The sequence below is a fragment of the Natator depressus genome, chromosome 5 (assembly GCF_965152275.1).
Source record: "Natator depressus isolate rNatDep1 chromosome 5, rNatDep2.hap1, whole genome shotgun sequence".
In the NCBI taxonomy this organism is placed as follows: Eukaryota; Metazoa; Chordata; order Testudines; family Cheloniidae; genus Natator; species Natator depressus.
In genome coordinates, this window is record NC_134238.1 from 35,117,665 (window position 1) to 35,138,474 (window position 20,810).

A 20,810-nucleotide genomic window follows, 5' to 3' on the forward strand; every position below is an offset into this window, starting at 1 on the left:
GGGAACCCATCACACAAGGAGTGACCAATACAGTTCATGAGGGGCTGCAAAAAAAAAATGTGAAGGTTAAAAAAGAACCAGAGAGTTAATCCATCCAGCCTGGCTTCTCTCAGTTGCATCTGAACACTTATGAATGGAAAAGTGAGGAGGGAGGGAAAAAAACAAGGTTTGTTGGTCAGATACAGCTAGAGGAGCATTAATGTGCTCGATACTCGGTGGTGTGGCCCATGCAAGTAACAATGAAATGGAAGAACTGAGCATTTGATCAGTTGATGTCAGCTGACTGGGCATCACCAGTGTTTTATGATGTACAGAAAATTAAGTACACGACTTCCTGATCTCTAGGGTGGTGGGTGCTTCAGTTAATGTTAGATCCTGTTTCACTGAACAGCACATTAGTTAGATTTGAAAATTATACTAACATAGGAGGTGCTGTGAGGAGCAGCAGAGATGACAGAGCAATAATACAAATAAATGTGGAGAGATTAGTGGTAACCCAATGAGAGTGGAACACCCACAATAAACCATCTTGGGGGAAAAACAATCCAAACTACATATATTTCCTCCCTATATGTACTTGGCAGGAGTAACACTGCATGAGATGTAGTGGTCATGGTATGTAACGTAACAAATTATGTATGAGTTGGAAGTGTAATATGATGGTACCTATTCCCCATGGGACATCTTTTTAAAGGTATTTAGGCACCTACAGATGCAGATAGGCACCTAATGGGATTTTCAATAGTGCTCAGGATGTCCAGCTCCTATAAATCAGTAGGAGTTAGGCATCCAGGTGCTTTTGAAAATCCTACTATCTATCCATGTTTTCAGGCACCTAAATACCTTTAAAAATCTGGCCCCATGTGGTGTTAGACTATGTAAGCAGAGGCATAATGATACAGACCATATCAAGTTTTCTATGACTCTGGTGAGACCTCCCCGGAATACTTGCACTAAGTTCTGAACCACTCAATACCAGAAGGACGCCTACAAATCAGAGGGAGTTCAGAGAAAAACAAAAATGATTCAGGGGCTAGAAGGAAGGATTCATGAGTGGAGATGAAGAGACCTCAAAACCCATACCGATAGCTTGGCTAAACAGGGACCCAGGGCCTGATCTGAAGCCCATTGAAGTCAGTGGATGTCTTTCCATTGGATTCAATGGGATTTGGATAAGGGCGTAAGGGAGCCTGCAAGTATTTGTAGGGTGTTAACATCTGGGAGGATAAAACAGGGTTAGAATGCTCAGAGGGATGTAAAGGAGAATGACATAGTTTCAAGGAATATTTTGAATAGGAAGAAAAATCCTAAACAAGAGGTTTAGCTGACTCTAGAATAGTCTCCCAAACAACAGCTGGTGGAGGCCCTATTTGAGCCAATCACTTACAATCAGAGTGGCGAGAGCAATGGAGAATATATTGTAAGGGAACAACAGTCCTGAATCAGCAGGGACATGGGCTAGAGGATCTTTTAGCTCATTTTTAGTTCTAACTTTTTCTGTGATTCTGTAAATTGTGAAGAACCCAATAGTGACTCAGGCCTGAGTCAGATGGTACAATGAAAACAATAGCTGTGCCTGAATCCTTAAGTATTTTGCGGAGGATTATTAGTGCCAAAGCCATTATTAGTTTACAGATGTACCAGAAAGGCTCAGATGTATGTTTATTTCGAGTGACACAATGTCAAGATGGTGGCAAATCAATTCTAAGGGAAATTGAAGATAGCCTTTGAAAAAGAAATTTAAAAGACAGGAAGAAAACACTGCTGCAATGTTGTTGGTTATTGCTAAATAAGCACATAAAATCAGAGCTGCCATTTTCACTAGATCTGAGCTCTGCTGTTCAAGGTCACTACCCACGTGGGTTTTTCCTTTGATGACAGAGTGAGGAATCCGTTTAGAATTTTTGATCTCCAATCATCACACACAATGACCACTTGCTTCGGATTAGCACTTTTCTGTTAAAGTTCTTTATTTGCATCCCATGAGGTTTCTTCTAGGTTTGATAGTTATTTAGTACAGGGGAATTTACAATGTAAATATTTGCTATTACATTAGAACAGAATGCAGATATATGCATTGTTTTCCCATAACATCCCATTAATTTTCCATGAAGGTTAAACACCAAATACTCTTATATATTTAACAATTATTTTGATCTATATTAATATACAAGTGAATTAACGCAGGGCTTTGGCATGATTTGGCACCTGATCTGCCAGCATCACAGCCATATTGGAGCTTGTTAACAAAAGGAGGAAAATTAGACAAATGAAGGAGAAGAAAAGATTGAAACAGAAAGACAAAGAAGCAAGAGACAGAGAAAGCAGAATGAGGAAAAGAGGGTTCCACTGGAGGACCCACTAGCCTGTTGAGATGTAGACCTTCTATAGGAGGCGATCCTAAAGCGGCCTTTGTGGTGTGATAATGTCTCCTAGAACTGGGAGAACAGCTGTTGGCTGCCAGTCCTTGAATGAGGATTTTTTTTCTTTATTATGAATGTCTAGTACTTAGCAAGATTTAAAGTGGGACTGGGTTTTATATGGATAACAAGAATATCCAAAGTTACAATAGCAAATACTAAAAATTAGAGTTTGAGATGGGATATGACATTTCGTGCTTCAGGGCTCAAACCAGTCTCTGTTCGGAGTTAGGGAAAGTAAATTAGGCAAAAGTGGAGAAATCATCGGACAGGCAGGTAGAAGTGCCCTCCTCTCTCCATCCTCACATCCTATTAAATAAAACCAAAACCACATACATTGAAAAATAGTAGTGCTTAATAGATGCAGTATGCAAATATAGTGTCATCCATCATGCTGTATTTCAGTACATTAACTCATACTAATCTGTCAGTATTCTAGTGGATAACACCTGGAAACTGCGTGTAAGGGACCAGGGCACAGGCAGTCTTATCTAGTGGTCACAGCTGGGCCAAGGTCTGCCCTCCAGGGACGGTAGTCACTGGGCAGGAGATGGAGGAATTACAGGAGCCCAGTTCCATAAGCAAGAGTCAGGGGTGGGGTCAGAGACCGGAGATCAGAGGTGGAACGGTCAGAGTTAGGCTGGCATCAGAGGCCAGAGGCAGGACCAGGTTAGACTCAAGAGGCAGGAATCAGGGTCAGAGTCAGGCTGGAGTCAGAGACCAGAATATCAAGCAAAGTTTGGCGTTGCAACAGCCCAAGATCTGTATTACTGCCCAGACAACTTCCTGGGTCAACCCCTGGGGTTAAATAGGGTGCTTAGCCACACAGAGGGCCACAGGGTACTGTCATTCTGGGTTTCTTAGGCGGCACTTCCTGCGGTGCCTATGCAACACCAACAGACACTGGTCATTGGCAGGCGGAATCAAACCTGGGGCCTCTGGAGCTTAGTGCATGAGCCTCTACTGCATGAGCTAAAAGCCACATGGCCCTTAGCTAAGGCTGTAGAGCAGACTCATTAATCTCTCTCTCTCTAAGTGGTCTTGGTGCCACTAGAGGAGACAGAACACCACACCCAGGAGATGTGTGGGTTATACCCACTCTCCACAGTGCTCCCTGGCTGTGCTACTGTATGGCCTCTTGGTGGCATTGCAGGAATATCAGCCCTCCCAGGCTCTGTAGAGCTGTGTTCTGGTCCTTACACACTAGGTTAGTTTTGAAGCGGTGAGGGAGATATTTAGGGTGGGCATTTAGGGGATGTTAGATCATTAAGTGGGGTGGGATTCCAGCAGCTGGAAGATGGGGCCAAACAGGATGCTTGTCTGGAGTGAAAATCCATCTTGAGAATCTGACCTTCACCATCACCATCTTCTCTGCTTCCAGAAACCCTCTCCTCGTTTTGAATGACTTCTGAGCATGGTTGCAGGAGGACCGGGAGTAGGGAGGAGCCAAGGAATCAGTAATCAGAGCGTTTGGCATTGTTTTAGTTGCAGATAGCTGGGAGAGGAATTTGGGTTAGGGAAGGGAAGGGACCAACAACTGCAGAGGGGGCTGAGCCATTTTCAGTGGGAGAGGAAGGGATGTGCACCTGAGGACAAGGATTTTCACCTTCCCTTCTTCGGTAAATTTATATTTAAAAGTTAAGCATCAAAAAACCCAAACTCCATTTAAAATAATGTAAAAGCACAAAGTGACTGTAAAGGAAATGCCAAGTTATTGTTTGCACCTTTTAACTGAGCCCAATTGTGCCTAAATATAGGCATGCATTTTGATTCCTTCAAAAATAAAAATGCAGACTAGGGCCACAACTCTGCAAAGAGATCCATCAACACAGGCCCTTATATCCAGGCGGAGTCCTGCAGGCAGATTGCTTTGCAGGATCAGGACCTTAAAAAGGGAAACACAGAATTACATAGTGTTAATACATATTTTTACTGCATATTTTCAAGTACTGGGGAATATTTAGAAAGCATCCTGTGTTGCAGTGCACACTAGACTAATTTTCAGTGGTGTTGTAGGCTTAATTAATTAATGTGTGCAAAATGCTTTACAAGAGTTGCAGAAGTGCCCATTCTTAGGCTTTTACACAACATAATTTTACTCATGCAGTGCTCTAGAAACTAAGATGAAGACGCCTTATTTAGATTTTATCAGAAACCTATTTTAGGTCTAACAGGAAGACAACATGGTCAGTTTGTCCTGTGATTTGTTATTATTCTCTCTTAGCGAATGATGAGCAAAAGAAAGCCTCTTGAAAGTCTCCCCCCTTTCATTGAACTGGGAGGGGGGGGAAAGAAGGGGCATGGCTCATCTTAAGGCAATTAGTTACTTTCAGCATGTACAGAATGCAGGAAGTGGGAATCATGTGATTTTTTTTTTTTAATGTAATGCCAAAATCATCCCTGGCATCTCTCTATTGGCTTCAATGGAGTAAGGCCAGAAATGGATTTATCCCAGTATTATGTTTCAGGAGAAGGGCACATTGTTTATTTTCCACAAGGAAAAATGCCTGAAGATCATAAATGTTTTTATTATTAAAGCTTTTTTGTGGCGGTTCAATGACAAGACAGAACACAGCTTTTAGCAAGCAAGCAGGCTGGTCTCTGCTAACGGGCTTCTGCCTGTCAGCTTTCCACCTTCCCCTTTATTCTCTCTCTCCCCGCGCATTACATTCTCCAACAGATAAAAGGAATACACTGGCTTTGTTTAACATTCTTATTTACCAATTTCTATCTACCGCATTCCTTGCTCTCGGGCCTTGAGCCCAGTCCTGAGAGGCTTCCCACGATACATGTCATCTTCGCGAGATTCCAAGGTTGATGCCCTTGAAAGGAGCTGTGTGTGCACTACTCCTACACAACACTCCGGGTGTGCCCTGAATGTTGCCAAGCGCATAAACCTTTATGAATCCTACATCCCCTCCTTTTTTGTTTATTTGTGCTCGGCCATCTCATGGTAGCCATCAATTTGCATTTACAAGCCAATTAACTCCCGGACAGGCAAGGTCATAACTCATGGAGCCTGCCAGGGCGGGTCTCGACAAAGCCTTAACAAAAAGGAATACATTGTACACAGCAGCAGCAAAAAATAAGCTTAAAAGGTAAAGTGTGATTGGCCGGGCCCCAATTAGCCATACTAGAGTACTGGGAAGAGAGGTTGGAGTAAGCGGCGAGCATCATCTCATTCCCAATTTCCTCAGGGTGATGACATACTGGAATAAGGCACGTACCTAACAATTCTTCAGCTGCTACAAAATCAAATAAACAAAAGTGGGTAACATTTGCTATTGAAGCCAATCTTTCCCATAGGTTATATGTCATTCGGGCCCGTAACGGAGAAAGCGCTCCCGAATCAACCCCTCCAGGAAATAGCAGGCACAAAAGGCATACAATCAGTACAGAATTAGCAGTAATTTGGGCGAGAATTGCCACAAACAAAGTCTCAAGAGTCTCTGGCTGTTGGTTTGCTGCCAGTCTTCGTTGAGCCGCGGCGACCAATGCTTTTACTGCTCCGTATGTCACGGGCTGGCTTGGGATGCTACGTCTCCTCCGTTTCCGTCCCGTCGTTGTCGACCTGGGAGGCACCGCGTTCTCCTCCAAGGTCAGCTGAAACTCCGGTATGGGGTTCGACAGCCCCTGGTGCCATGCCATGCTGTTTCAGTGCCGGTCGCACACACCGGCTGGAACCCACAACGGTCCTGCAGGGAGAAACACAGCAGCATATCCCCAACCCCAAGTAATTAAAGGCACTGGGCCCAGCCACTGCGGATCGGGCAGCTGATGGTAATAGACACGCGGTCTTTCCATTTGTGAAAATGCCGATCCGCGGGGGTCTGCTGATCTGCGTTCAGCGTTAAATTATTTAAAGGAAACAAAAGGATATGCAGTTGTTGCTGAATGTCTCCTAAGGTTTGGAGACGCAGCTCCCCTTGTTTTAATAGTTTGTCAAGCAAGGTTTTTAGCGTGCGATTTGCACGTTCAACAATGGCTTGGCCTGTGGAATTATAAGGGATCCCGTGTTTGAGACGGACGTCCCATTGGGCACAAAAGGTGAAAAGTGCTATGGAGCAATAGGCTGGGGCATTATCCGTTTTTTTTCTGGCTCGGGTGACCCATAACAGCAAAACAGGCTAGCAAATGGTGAATAACTTTGGCAGTGGCTTCCCCACGCTGTGGGGTCGCCCAAAGGAATCCTGAATAGGTATCAATGAAAACATGTAAAAACGAATAGGGGTGGAATAGTGGCACGTGAGTGAAATCCATTTGCCACAGCTGATTCGCTGCGGTGCCTCTAGGGTTAACGGCATAAGAAAAGGTAGGGGCAGCAGCGGCACAGTGGGGGCAGGAATGAACAATAGAACGTGCATGATCAGCAGGAATATGAAATTGTCGGGCCAAAACAGAGGCAGACTGATGAAAAAAGGAATGGCTTTCAGTGGGGTCAGAAAAAAGGGAATTTACCTGACCACGTAACGCGCGATCGGCGCGCGCATTGCCTTCAATGAGTAGCCCAAGCAGAGGGGTATGACTGCGAATATGAGCAACAAAATAAGGGAAATTACGAGTGGTGAGGAGATACTGTAAAGACAAAAACAGGCGAAGGAGGTCCGCATCGACCTGAGGGGTAATGAGGGCAAGGGGTAAATGATCAATTACCTGATAAACATAATGCGTGTCCATGATCAAATTAAAGGGACAATCAGCAAAAAATTGAAAGGCCAAAATAACAGCAGCTAATTCCAAGGACTAGTAAAGCTCTCCAAGCGCTGTGCATGCAAATATTGTTGTACAAGTGAATGAAGCGCTTTCAGCTTTTCTAGAGGGAGGGGCCACTAGTCAATCCATATGGGCTCTAAGGATTGCCATACCAATGGTAATGCGGATGGCAAGGTGGGTGAGGGAGGATTTTGGGCCATTATATATTAATATCGAGGGTGCTGTCCAGCTTTGTAAGTAAATCATGGCCCCAAATATTAAGGTGGACAGGGAGTACAAAAGGGCGGATTGTAGCAAGGGCACAGCCTCCTGGTTTAGAGACCGTGACCCAAGACAAACTTTGGCACCCGGGTTTGCTACCCCCGATCCCCCACAACTCTTTAGAAGGAACTGTTGGCCAACCGACCGGCCACTCCGGATCACGAATCACCGTAACGTCAACTCCAGTGTCCACCAACCCTGTAAAAGGAACATTATTTAAAAGAAGTGTTAACTGAGGTTTTGAGGGGTGGACCGACATTGTCAGAGCAACAAGTGGAGAGGATGTATTGTGAGACGGCGACTGAGACAGCGTCGATCCAAAGCCGTTCCCGCCCCGGGCTCGATCCTCTGCGGCTGGCACCTGATAGGGGACTAAAATCAATTGTGCAATTGACCGTCCACGCGGGAGCGATTGCGGAAGATGGGTCCACACCTGAACCTTAATAACACCAGTGTAATCAGCATCGATGACTCCTGGGATGACAAAAAAACCCTGTTTCCCAGCGTGTGAGCGAGGGAGAACCAGACCCACAAATCCGGCAGGGAGAGGTCCCGTCACCTGTGTAGGTATGGCGCAAACCTCCCCTGGCAACTGAAAATCAGCGTCCTCCTGCATAATCAAATCAAGCCCTGTACTTCCGGCAGTCGCCGCCCTCATGGAATCTATGGATTGTAAGGCAGAGGAACAGTTGTCTGAGTGGGAAACACCCCCGTTTGGCCCTGGGTTCGGGGGGGACCCGTTGTGCGGTTTCCCGACCCGCTACGACACTGATTAGCCCAGTGATAGCCCTTCCGACACTTGGGGCACTTCTTTGAGGGGCGGGCGGGCGCCGTCGATGAGCGGCACTCCCGCTGAAAGTGACCCTCCTTACCACAGCGGTAACAACGCTTCCCCTCCTTCCCGGTTTTCCGCAGGGCGGCGGCCAGAACTCCAGCTTTATGTGCTTGGGTTCCGATGTTTTGGCACGCCCGCAGCATGTCCGACAGCTCTAGAATTCCAGAGGCTTGGGCAGCCTGGAGAGCACGGCGGCAATCCTCGTTCGCATTTTCAACCGCCATTTTTAACAGGATCTCCTGAGCTGCCGCAGGGTTATCCACCTGTCGGAGGATAGCCTCCTGCAATCTGTTGGTAAAATCCATAAAGGACTCTGATGCACCCTGACGGATACTGGCAAAGCTTTTAGTAGGCCTGCCCGAATCCGGGACCTTCCGGAAAGCATGCTGGGCGCAGGCGGAAATAATGGGGAAGACGGCCTGAGGGAGTTGAGACTGCAGCTGAATGGTAGCAAACTGGCCCTCCCCTGCCAACTGCTCATAAATGATACCTTGCTCTCGATATACCTGGGCTTGGCGTTCCGCCATCTGCCGATACTCACTAAGCCAAATAACATACTGACTGGGCGTCAGCATCATGCCCAACAGCGCCTTCCAGTCTTCAGGGATCAGGGTGTACCCAGTACCGAGCCCTTCAATGAGACCACGTACATACGTGCTAGTCAGGCCAAACTCGTGAATTGCTTTCTTTACCTCTCTGATCACCGAGTAAGGCAAACTGACCCAGTCTGCAACCTGGTTGCCCTGGCCATCATCCTGCCAGGTCACAGGACAAACTGAGACCAGATCAGCCAGCTCCTCTGCTGTAAGATCTGAGCGAGTCTTCGCTGCATGAACCATTTGTTGCACCAGCGAAAGCCTCTGAGCAGACGCAGACGACCCCCCGGGGGGCCCCGGAGCATGGGGCCCCACGGGCGGAGGGCGATCACACACCGGCTCCGGTGGGGAAGGCCAGGGAGGCGGTGGTAATAGAGGCACTGGGGGCGAAGCAGGGGGAGGGATGGTTGCAGGAGCGGACGGGGGTGGCGGGATCGGCAGCCCCTCTGTTGGCGCGGGAGAGGGTCTTTCTGAGGCGACACACTGTGTCGCATCGTCAGGAGGGGGGATGGCTGCAGGAGCGGACGGGTGTGGCGAGATCACGAGCCTCGCGAAGGAGGGCCTGTCCGAGGTGACACGCTGTATCGCGTCGCGGCAGAGGTGCCAGGCATGTAAAGCCTGCACGGACGCCCGAGGCTCTTTGTGCAATGTCTGGCCCAACCGCTCCCAGTCCGCTAGCTTAAGGGTTCTGGCTTCAGGGTACCACGGGCACTGGGCACTCACCTCCTGTAGCAGGAGAGTGAGTTCTCGAGTGGGGCAGTCATGCTGAGCCTTACGCAGCAAATACTGTAGCTCATTGCGGTGTTGCACTTGCAAAGCAGAGAGGGAGCTTCCCATACTTACCACAACGAAAAATACTCACCGGGATCCACGAGGCGGATGAGTGACGCGTCTGAAACCCTTGCCGGGCGAGGTGAGTGCTGAGGGCCCCACGTTTGGGCGCCAGTTGTGGCGGTTCAATGACAAGACAGAACACAGCTTTTAGCAAGCAAGCAGGCTGGTCTCTGCTAACGGGCTTCTGCCTGTCAGCTTTCCACCTTCCCCTTTATTCTCTCTCTCCCCGCGCATTACATTCTCCAACAGATAAAAGGAATACACTGGCTTTGTTTAACATTCTTATTTACCAATTTCTATCTACCGCATTCCTTGCTCTCGGGCCTTGAGCCCAGTCCTGAGAGGCTTCCCACGATACATGTCATCTTCGCGAGATTCCAAGGTTGATGCCCTTGAAAGGAGCTGTGTGTGCACTACTCCTACACAACACTCCGGGTGTGCCCTGAATGTTGCCAAGCGCATAAACCTTTATGAATCCTACACTTTTTAGTCTGGAGCAAAAAATCAGGTAGTTAACACTGATGAGAAAGTAAAAAGTAATGTTGACAATAGAGTTCCCCTCCAAGTAAGTGCCTTCTCAGTGATGAACTATATGTAATCTGGCCTCATCTGGTTGTTTTAAAAGCCTCTTCCAATGACAACAGCCTGCTATTCTCTGATACATGAGTGCAGAGCAGCAAAACCAGGACATTGCCACAGACATGAGGTTTGAGGGGCTTGTGGAGGGGAAAGGCCTCTATTCCCTTCAGATCGGCATCATGTGAGCTGAACTCCTCCTGACTCAGGGGCATGGTTAGCCAAAGGGGGAAGGAATCAGGGAACAGCTGCTCTACGCTGCATTATCTCCTCTCTGAGCAGAGTGCAATTTAAGGGCAAGAGTGTGATTTTCCTATGTGGACAACCGGCATCAAGGGGGAGGAGGACAGCAGCCTCTCTGGGGCTGCTGCTCCTTCCTTCTACATAGATAGGCAGAGTCTTCACTCTACCCCTCAGTGCACAGGCCAACCCACAGGAGGAATTAAGTTGTGCCAGGTAAAGGTGTGACTTCCTCCCTGAAGAAACTGGGGAACAAATGCTGACTATGTGCTGTCCCTTACTCAGCTATAATGGCAAATCCACAATTTAGCTGAATTTACTGCTCATATGAGCATCAGTATCTCTCCCTACACAGGTTTCAAACCCAACTGAAGGCCCTGTATGCATGGCAGGAGTGAGCAGCCAATGGCGTGGAGGGAAGATAGTGTAGCTGTGCTGCCAGGGAGGAAGATTCTGGGGCAAAACATGGAAGGATCATAGTCAGTGGGAAACAGATTTTTACCTTGATATTACTCTGATAATTACTATGATAATTAGGAGCCCTATTCCATGGCCTTATTACTGTGCTCTCAGCTCCATTTTAAGGTCACAACAGGTCTCAGCAAGCATGTTTTCTGCTTCTGGCCATTTATGTGTACGGCTGAGAGGCTGTTATGAGCCTAAGCATAAGAAATGTTTTCCAACGGAATCCTTCACAGTAAGTAACAATCACAAATTCTTTCTGTTCGCTGTCTTCTGCTTGTATGTTTATTTAAAAAAAAATCTAGATACTAAAATGACACATTAAAATAGATAATAATAATAATACAGGTCTATAGAATTTAATAACTACAAATGGTAGAAAGATTCATACCATATTTTATTTCACAACTGAACATTTTTACCTGCTTTATTACCATAAGTAATAAGCTTTTCATAAGTTTTTTGAGCCAACCTATAGAGTTTAATAGAGAATTCTATCCCTGCTGTATATTTTTAGAAGATGGATCCAAAAATCCTAGAAAAAGGAGATACATTTCTTTAGAACCATATTGGTATCACCCCTATTCAATTCCATAGGAGTGTTCTGTAAGTGTCTAGCTGAAACAGTGTGAGGGTTGGGGTGTGGGCAGCCTAGTCTAGGTGTGAGCATTGAGCACAGGCCAAGGGGCCAGAAGCCAATTACCAGGAATCAGGCCACATTAGGATGCCAGGAGATTAGAATCAAGAGACAGGACCAAGGGGCAGAGGGCAGGACCAAGAGTCAGGATGTCAGGAGGAGGTAAACATTTGACCAGAAATCTGTGGCAGAGGGAAGCCCATTTGCCTGGACGACTTCCTGTTGCCTCCTCTGGCTTAAATAGGGACTGCAGCCCAATCAAGAGCCTTGGATCTCTTCCAATCAGAGTGTAGGGGATGGGGCTTGTGCTTCATGGACCCCACTCCCAGGTACTGTCTGTGAGCTGCTGGGTGGAGGACTGACATGTGATGATTCCCATGGCCCTAAATTCAAGACTCACAGGGCTTGACAAACAGTTTGTGTGAACAACTGTAAAGTACAAACACTGAGTTTAGTCTCAGGTCTGTCTGAGGCCCAATAAGTCATTTCACTGGTGATCTAGTATCCTTTGAATAAAGATCACTGCTTGTAAGAAGCAATTTTATTAACACCACATTACCATAATCCGGTCAGTTCTACATGCATTTTGGATATATCCAAAGCAACTGTACATAATCTTTATCCACAAACTTTCACAGGGTTTGTTTGTTTATTTGGGGTTTTTTTTTATGGATCTTTCATTAAACTAGATAACAACAACAGAAGCCATCACCAGTGGAATAAACAAGCTCTTCATCTAGTGCCAACAGAATTATTGCCAGATCTTTTTATTGAAAAAGAATGAGATTCTTTGTAGAAATTCAAAGAAGTTTGCTTCATAGATGTAAGCTGGTGTGTGGCAAATTAAAGAGTTGAAACTAAAAGTCATTCAGACAACAACAAACCAAAAAAGTTTTTCCTCTTTCTTTAGCCTCCCATTTTAGTTTTGTTATAATTCAGTTTGCAATATTCTGATTTAAATTCAATGTGGCTGAGGCTTTCCCAATTTGTTTAGGACAAACAGAACAGTACGAGTCCATTTCATGTAATGCCATATCTCTAGCAGATCCTATACATTTTAAAAATGTCTTGGTATTTTAGTGTTATACTGCTGAGTTCATTAAGGATCTGTTAAAGCTTTTACTAAACCATTTCTTCAGTATTCCAAGTGTTTAACTTCTTAGATAATGTGGGGAATATTCTGGTAGGCAGAATATTAGATATCTGTAAACAGCTGCTTTTACTTAATACATAAGATAACATTGCTAACATGTTTGAGAATAAAAAGGGGAATTTAAAGTAGATCTAGTATTAGATACAAGCATATTTTATATTGTACGTAAAGTGTTCAAAATACCTCATATATTTCAGGTATAGAAAATGATGCACGGTAATATGCACAAACAAACAATTTAGGCTTCTTACTTCTCCTCTACCAAGTATAAACTGCATGAGTGGATCCTGCCTTGGGCACAGAACCCTGGACACAGAATATTTTCAGTAGGACGTAGATGCTGAAAAGCTTTAGAGGAGGGGCTCAAAGCACTGTTAATGAAACTGCCTCAGGAAAAGCTGATATGAAACCTGATCCTGCTCTTATTGAAGTCAATTACAAAAGTCCTATTGATTTCAGTGGGACTGGAATCGGGTCCATGCTGACCCAGTTTTCAACCCCTCTCTGCCCTCTTGACTATTACTGGAATCCAAAGGCTTGGAGTATTAGAGGCTAAAGGATTTCAACATAGACGAAAGCAAAGTAAAGTAATGCTTGGTTGGATGAAAATCTTAGTAGATTATCATTTCAGAAATTACTGGATATTAAAGAAAGGCATCCTGTGTAATGCAGGGTTTTTAGCTGTTTCTGTCCCATAAAAGGAATAATTTGAAACCAGAGAGTTTTGTCTGACGCGTGCTGTTTCTTGCTAGATTAATCAGCTCTTTTAAAATGCACAAAACACTGGAGGGTTAGTTTAGTTTTTCTGAGTGCATAGGAAGTGAACATAATCAATTAAAGCTGCCACTGTAAATACTTTAGAAACCAGGACGATCCCCTTGAACTGTTTATCAATGAATGGTATTATTCAATATGTGTAATCCTTCAAAGATTAAGACTCATTAGCTAATAAGACCATGCCTTAGTGAATCTGTAACATCTGCATTTTTCCTGATCACAGAAATGCATTTGTCACAGAGAGAGGAAACAGACAACCATTCCCCAAATGAAAACCTCATGAAAGCAGGGACTTTTGGGGGGAGGACCCCAACACCAAAAAAAAACCCCTATGCCCAGTGATTTTACAGTTGCATGGAAAAATCAGAGTTGGCAAAAAAATAATAATTAAAGAAACAATAAAAAAAACCCAGAGTACATCTGAGTTTCAAAACAACATACTGAAAAGCAATCACCTTCAAAATAGACAAGACTTCTTAGCTCTCTGTTGCTTACAATGTTCTTGTAAGTAACTCTTCAAACAGTTACAACAGAACTCCATTTCATCACAACAGATTCAGTTGTTCATTGACACCAAGAGAGAACAAGTGACTGAGAGGACAGGCAGCACTGAAGAGGTTTATCCCTCCTTGTTAGTCAGCTTGATAAGAGATGTTGATTCTGAATGGCCTCACAATGGCTTTTTATTTGTTTGCTTAATACTGAACTGTTAGAGCTGCACACAGCTGAGCTGACAGGAGATTCAAACTGAGAGGGTTCGTTTGGGAATTACGGGGGTGGTGATGCACAGGAAAATAGTCTCTTCTTCACAGGAAAGTCAGCTGATAAACTGATCTTAAGACAACATATCTTCCTTCCTGTAAAATGCAATAACAGCCAGATCTTATGACCTCAATGGCCTTCTGCTAACTTTATTCCTAGCAGAGTGAGTGAGTGGTGGGGAAGCTTTCCTTGGCAAATATATCACACAACTTCTATATGAATCATATGGCCATACTTAAAATGGGAGCCAACAATACCAGTGTACTAGGCCACATATCTTTCAAAGCAAACGAGTTCACAAAGAAGTCCCCTGCACGTGAAGATAAGCTGCAGCAGCCTTTTCATTAAACATCCGCTGTGTACTTCCTGACAGAGCAGTGGGTTAGGCCCAGGGGGTGGGGGGAGGGGGGAGCTGATTGATGAGCACTAGCAGTCAGGCTCATGGTTTCTCATTTTGTTATTTAGGCCAGATCTTCCCTACAGCTCTCAGCAGAGGGCAAAGAGAAACACAGCCATGTGTGTCACCCTGTTAAGTACACACAGCTTTTGCAGCCCTGTGCTGTGTTGTGGTCTTTCTCATCCCTCTTTTGGCACTATGCAGCAGAGTAAACATCATAAAGAACATAAAAAAGGAGTTTTCCTGAATTTTCCCTTCATTCCCCTGGCAACAGAAAGCTTTAATAGGGTAGCTTTTCTCAAGAAAACATTCCCCTCCACCCCCCACTCAAATAGGGTTGGCAAGAACTCAAACCTTGTGCTTGGGCAATGCTCAAGGGTCCCTCCAGGAAGCTGTGTTTGGAAAAGAGTTAACACAACAGCTCATTCCCCTGCTTTTAGTTATACCATGGACATGTTCACTTTCTCCCTTTGAAAATAACTCGGTTTGCAGAATCTGAACAGCCGCAGCCTGCTCTTTCTACCCTACAATAATAATGAGATTGAGCACAGAGGGCTTGACTCTCCATTGCCTTGCACCTCGTGTAGCCACCTGTGCCAAGTGAGCATAAAATGCTCCCAGTTCTGGTTTGCCAGTGTTTTACAACCATTTTGCTTCAATGCACACATATCCTCTTCTAAAAGCTTTGCAAGCACTAACTACTTAATCCTCACAATATTTACTTTTCTTAAACATTTATACTGCTGTTGAGATAAGGGCAGGACAAGACCCAGTTGTGCTGGGTGCTGTACAAACATAGAAAATGACAGTTTCTTCCTCAAAGAGTTTAGTCTAAAAGGCAGTACAAGTGATGAGGGGGCCAAGCAAGCACATTGGGCTGGGGAGTACAGGAGACATTGTAACAATGAAAATAGCATGTACGCAGTTCTTAGCATTGTACGCAGTTCTTAGCCCCTAGCAAGGCTTGTAAATATATTATCCCTATTTTTACAGTTGTGCAAATTGAAGTAGAGAGTTTAATTGATTTGTACAAGGTCATATAGTGAATTAGTAGCAGAAGCAGGATTAGAATTCAGGAGGTCTGGGCTTCCAATCCTCTGTTCAAAACCACCTGACTGTCCTTGTCATAGACCAGAATTTTGGAGGTCACACCTCGTGGTCAGAGCCACGGTCAGTAGCCAAAAATATAACCCAACGGTCAGAGCAAGAGTCAAAGGTCAGGTGCTAGAACCAAGGGTCAGAGCGGAGTTATTTGAATTGAGGGAAGGCAGGGGCAAAGCTGGGTGCCTCTTAAGGGCCTCAGCACCCAGTTTCACAGGGCACTTCCGATGGAACTCTCACAGTATGTCCAGAGCATGGATGTTCTTTACCGGTTCCCAAGACCTTCTCATCCAGAATGTAGCCTTCCCAGTCCCCCAGCTCCTGGAGCCATCCCCTACTTGCAGAGAGTCGAGGATTCGGTGGACCAAGTACTCCTCCTGTTCATGGAGTATGGGTGGTACTGGTGGGTTGGAGCGGTCTGGGTTCTCAGTTTAGGGCTTTAAAAGTGAAATGTGAAAGATGGGGTGGATCCTCAAGTTGTTAGGCATCTGCAACCTGAAGACCACTGGGTTTACCCATTCTATAATCTTGAAGGGGTCCAGATATTGGTAGTCTAGTTGGTGGATGGAGGCTCGATTTAAGGTTTTGGGCAGAAAGCCACACCTTGTCCCCCATGGCCAGATTTGGGGTGCCCCAACAGTCTTGGTGTTTATCGCTTCTTTGGTGCATTTCAATTGTTCCTTGAGCTCTTGATGCTCCTGGTGTAGGTGGAAGGTTAAATCCATGGCAGCCAATACTGGGGAACTTGCAGATAAGTCTGGGTGGAAGCAGAGGGGTGAAAGCCATAGCTTGCAAAGAATGGGCTATGTTGGGTTGAGGCATGGATTGCATTGTTATATGCGAATTCAGCATACCACAGCAGGGGGAGCCAGTTATCCTGGTGGTAACTCAGAAACAGCAAAGAAACTGCTCCAAGAGTTGATTAACTCTCTGTTTGCCCATTAGTTTGCAGGACTGCCATTATGGGTGCAACCAGACTAGAGAATCCTTTAATAAACCACCTGTGGCAACTGGTGAACCCTAGGAATCATTGCACCCTGTGCACATCCTTGGATATGGCTCAGTCAGATATTGCCACCACCTTGCACAGGTTCATGGTAAATTCCTCAGGTATGATGATATATCCCAAGAATTCCACTGTCTTTATCAAACTAGCATTTCTCAAGGTGATTTTGGTGGAGTCTCTCCAAGACAGTGTGAGCGTGATGATTGTGGAGGGCCTGACTTTTGGAAAAAGTGAGGAGGCCATCTAGGTAAATTATGACAAACTGGTCCAGTGTGTACCTCTGTCATTTATGAAATGCTGAAAGGTCACCAGGACATTGCACAACCCAAACAGCATGACCGAATACTCAAAAGAGACCATACTTGGTTCAGAAGGTGGTCTTCCATTCATCTCCCTCCCAGATCCTCACAAGGATGTAAGTGCTGTGGAAGTCCAACTTTGTGAAGACCTTGACAGACCTGAATCTTTCGAATAGCTCACTAATAAGCAGTAAGGTTTTGGTTTTGGTACCAGTTTTGGATTGTAATCTTGTTCAGCGTTTGGTAGTCCATACAGAGCCAGAGGGAGACATCTTTCTTTGCCACAAAGAAGATTGGGGGTCCCCACTGGGGACGTGGAGGGGCAAATGAAGCCCTTCTACAGGTTTACCTTGAGATAACTCTGGAGGGCCTGCAGTTTGGGTTTGGAGAGGGAATAAATGCACCTGAAGGGAGTCTCTGCTCCTGGTTGCAGGTCAATTGGGTAGTCATAGCTGCAACAGGTGTCGACTTTCTTTTTGTTGAACACGTCAGCATAATGTTGATATTTAACAGGAATCCCTGGAGCAATTGAGGAAGCAATGGGTGTTGCTGGAGTTACCTTTGGATCCTCTCTTCATGTCTCTGAATTCTTTGGAGGACTGAGTAAGCCACAAAGCATCGCTGGTACTGAGTTGTCTCTCAGAAAACAGGATTGTGAGCAAAATGGGGAATCAAAGCGTACCATGCCTGACTGCCAACACATGCACAGATCATTGGCAACTAGCCAGGGGATGCCAAGGACAACCAGCAGCACAAGTAGGGTGGTCCGGTACGCCATACTAGCAAGATATTTATAGGTGTGTGACAGGGTTGGGGGGAAACCCCGTTCTGTGTGGGGTGAGTGTGCCCGCCTCTTTAAAGGGGTGGGGCATAGATCTCTTAAGTCTACATCCCTTCCAACCCGAGTCCATACACTCACCCTTATCAGCAGGGCAGTATGGCCTAGTGGCCAGAGTCCATAAATCCGCCCTTGTCACTGGGCAGTAAGGCCTAGGGGCCAGTGCCCATCAATCTGCCCGTTTTCACAGGGCAGTAAGGCCCAGTGGCCCAAGTCAATAATTTTGCCCGTTTTTGTAGAGAAGTAAGGCCTAATGTCCAGAGTCAGGAAATATGCCCCTTCTCGCAAGATAGTAAGGCCTAGAGGCCCAAGTCAATAATCTAGTCCCTCCTTGCAGACCAGTAATGCCCAATGGCCAGAGTCAGGAAATCTGCTCCTTCTCGCAGGGTAGTAAGGCCTAGTGGCCCAAGTCAATAATTTAGAACCTGCTTGTAGGGCAGTAAGGTCTAGCGGCCAATGTCGGACACGGGAAGGGGTTGCACCCCCCAGCAGGGGAATCCAGGCCCTCCCTCTCCACCAGACCTCAGCCCAGGGCCTTGGTAGTGGCCATAGCGCAGACCACTGAGTCAGCAGGGAAAGGCTCCTACCAAAACATGCTGACTCAAGGCTTCGGATCACTCATCGGATTCCCCGGGGCTGCTTCCTGCCATCGTCCCTGCGGCTGTGGTCTGGGCCTCCCTGTTATCTCTAGTTTCTCTGGTCTGCCCTTCCTCCGAACTCTGCGAGGCCTCCGGGGTTGCCTTGGCATCCGCCTGGGCTGCGGCATCTCCTAAGGTCGCAGGCTTCCGCTGAGACTTGGCTGGAGCGGGCAGCGTATGTCCTTCCTCCACGGCAGTCAGCCCCAACTGAGCTGAGCTTCTCCTTTTTATACTGGTACACCTGGAGCATGCCCAGTAGGGTGGAGGGTATGTGGCTTCCTCAGCCCACAATGTAGGATTAACTCTTTTCCATCCAGTGTGGGGCAAGTGTGCCCCATCACAAGCTGGTACAGCGTACTGGAAAAAGGAGCAGCAGAATGTGGGGCCACAGGTTGGCCCCACGCCGGCAGCTCCTCTGGCGCAGCTGTACCACCCCCAGCCTTTCCAGGCAGGGTCTCCTCTGGCTCCCAGCTGCAGCCCTGCCAGAAGACAGGGCTGGGGAGAGGGGGGCGGGACGGGGGGGGCGGTACAGCCACTGAAGGAGCTGCTGGTGTTCTGCTCCTTTCCCTGCTGCCCCTCTCAGCAGGGAAAGAACAAAGTCCTCAAATTGTCCCAGAAGTGATATTGATTTTTCCAGGAGCAGAGATGCCCAAGACACGGCCTTCCTGGTAAGTAAACTGATAATCAATGCCATTTGGGTTTGGCCAGGGTGGTACGACTGCAGGCATAGCAGAAATAGGAGTTAATACTGATTTAGGAACCTACAAAATTTGGTGTGATTGCCATCAAATGTGTCAGGCAGGAGGAGCTTCAGTTTGTGGGGAGCCAGAGTTGGAGCTGAAGGTGGTGTGGCTTGAGCTTGCAGGACGGCATTCTGCACCTGGAGGGTGGGAACCTGGGCCTGCAACATCTGTAGAGTTCCCACTGTCTCCGTCAGAGAGAGATTGGGCTTTGTAGAATACATGCTCACTGTATCAGCTTTAGTTCCCTGATTGTTGGTGTTTTGTCCTGCTCAAACTATCAGAAACTGAGATGTGGGCGGTCATGCCTAGTGGTTGGAGCCAAATAGGCGCCCAGGGTCGGAGCTGGAGTCAGAAATCAGGAATCAGAGCTGGGGGTCACAACTGGGTTACCTGAAGTGAGGCAAGGCTGGAGCAAGGCAGGAGCAGGGCTGGCCTGGAACAAGCAGGCTCAGGAGCTATTGCGGCCATGGGTGAATGCTCTGAGCAGCCGCTGAACGGCTGCTGCTGCTGGGCTTAAGAGCTGGTCTGCTGACTCTTCCAACAAATCAGGTGGTGTACTACAGGCCTGTTGCACGTGGTAGGTTGCCTGAAGATTGGCACAGCTGAAGGCCCCATTCCTGATAATGTCTTTCACCAGAAGATTCATTTTTAAAGAGGATGGCCAAGATTTTCCACACTGGCGATTTTACAGAGCTGGTTGAAAATTTTTCAACAAAACTTTTTTCTCTCTCAAGCTCCCCTGCTGGAGCTGTTCCACTTTGTATAAATAATTAAGTGTTCACTAGCCCAGAGAGAGAGAGAGAGCGAGACTGATTCTCTAGTCCTGGGGTTAGAGCTGTCGCTTGGGATATGGGAGACCCAGGTAGCCGTAGGACTTTGGGTGCCTCTGTTTTTGGATACACAATCTGACACATTTTAAAGGAGTCTGTTTTTTGAGGGCAGGTGCTCAGCACTTTCTGCAAAACAGATCCCTTTAGAGTCGCTATCATGACAAAGGCTTGGGCGGTCTGGCTTAGCGGTCAGGGCTGGTATCCAAATCCAAAAGCCTAGGTCAGGGTTCGAGCGCTGAAGCCAGAGGTCAAGGCTGGTGTCTGAGTCCAAGCACCAAAACCAGGGGTCAAAAAATGGGGCCAGAGTCCAAGCACTGAAGCCAGTGGACAAAGTGAGAGGTAGAGTTCAAGTAGTGAAACTGAGGGTCAGGATCTGAGTCAGGTTTCAAGGGCAGAAGCCAGATTCCAAGTTGGGGTCAGGAGCAACCCGAGAGATAGGTCCATCACTACAACTGTCTGAGGAGTCCATCTAGTTGCACAAACACTTCCTGGAACTTCTCTTGGGATTCCTGGGCCAATCAGGGGCCACAAGGGAAGCTGTCAGTCCAGCCTTCCAAGGTGATGTTTATCTCCATGGTCTATGTGATGATGCATACACCCATATCATGGCTTCTGGGTGGCAGCGTGGAGGTGTTGGCCATCCCGCAGCCTGGGCTCTATTTCCCACAGAGCATCACAGTCTCAAGCTGGGC

The 20,810-nt window shown here is 46.6% G+C and overlaps 1 protein-coding gene across 2 annotated transcripts in view; it reads right to left on the minus strand.

The window, feature by feature from the left end:
• Nucleotides 1-5,016: 5,016 nt before the first annotated feature.
• Nucleotides 5,017-20,810, minus strand: part of LOC141987327 (endogenous retrovirus group K member 9 Gag polyprotein-like) — a 262,863-nt gene continuing 247,069 nt past the window's right edge. The window contains exons 1-2 of one of the 2 annotated variants that reach the window (XM_074952563.1): nucleotides 6,879-9,089; nucleotides 5,017-6,115 (exon numbers count right to left, since the gene is read on the minus strand). In XM_074952563.1, coding sequence (XP_074808664.1) covers nucleotides 8,058-9,068 — 1,011 coding nt within the window. In that variant the 5' untranslated portion in view covers nucleotides 9,069-9,089 and the 3' untranslated portion in view covers nucleotides 5,017-6,115; nucleotides 6,879-8,057. Of the gene's footprint in view, nucleotides 6,116-6,878; nucleotides 9,090-20,810 lie in introns of those variants that run through there. The other variant, XM_074952564.1, reaches the window with a different exon arrangement.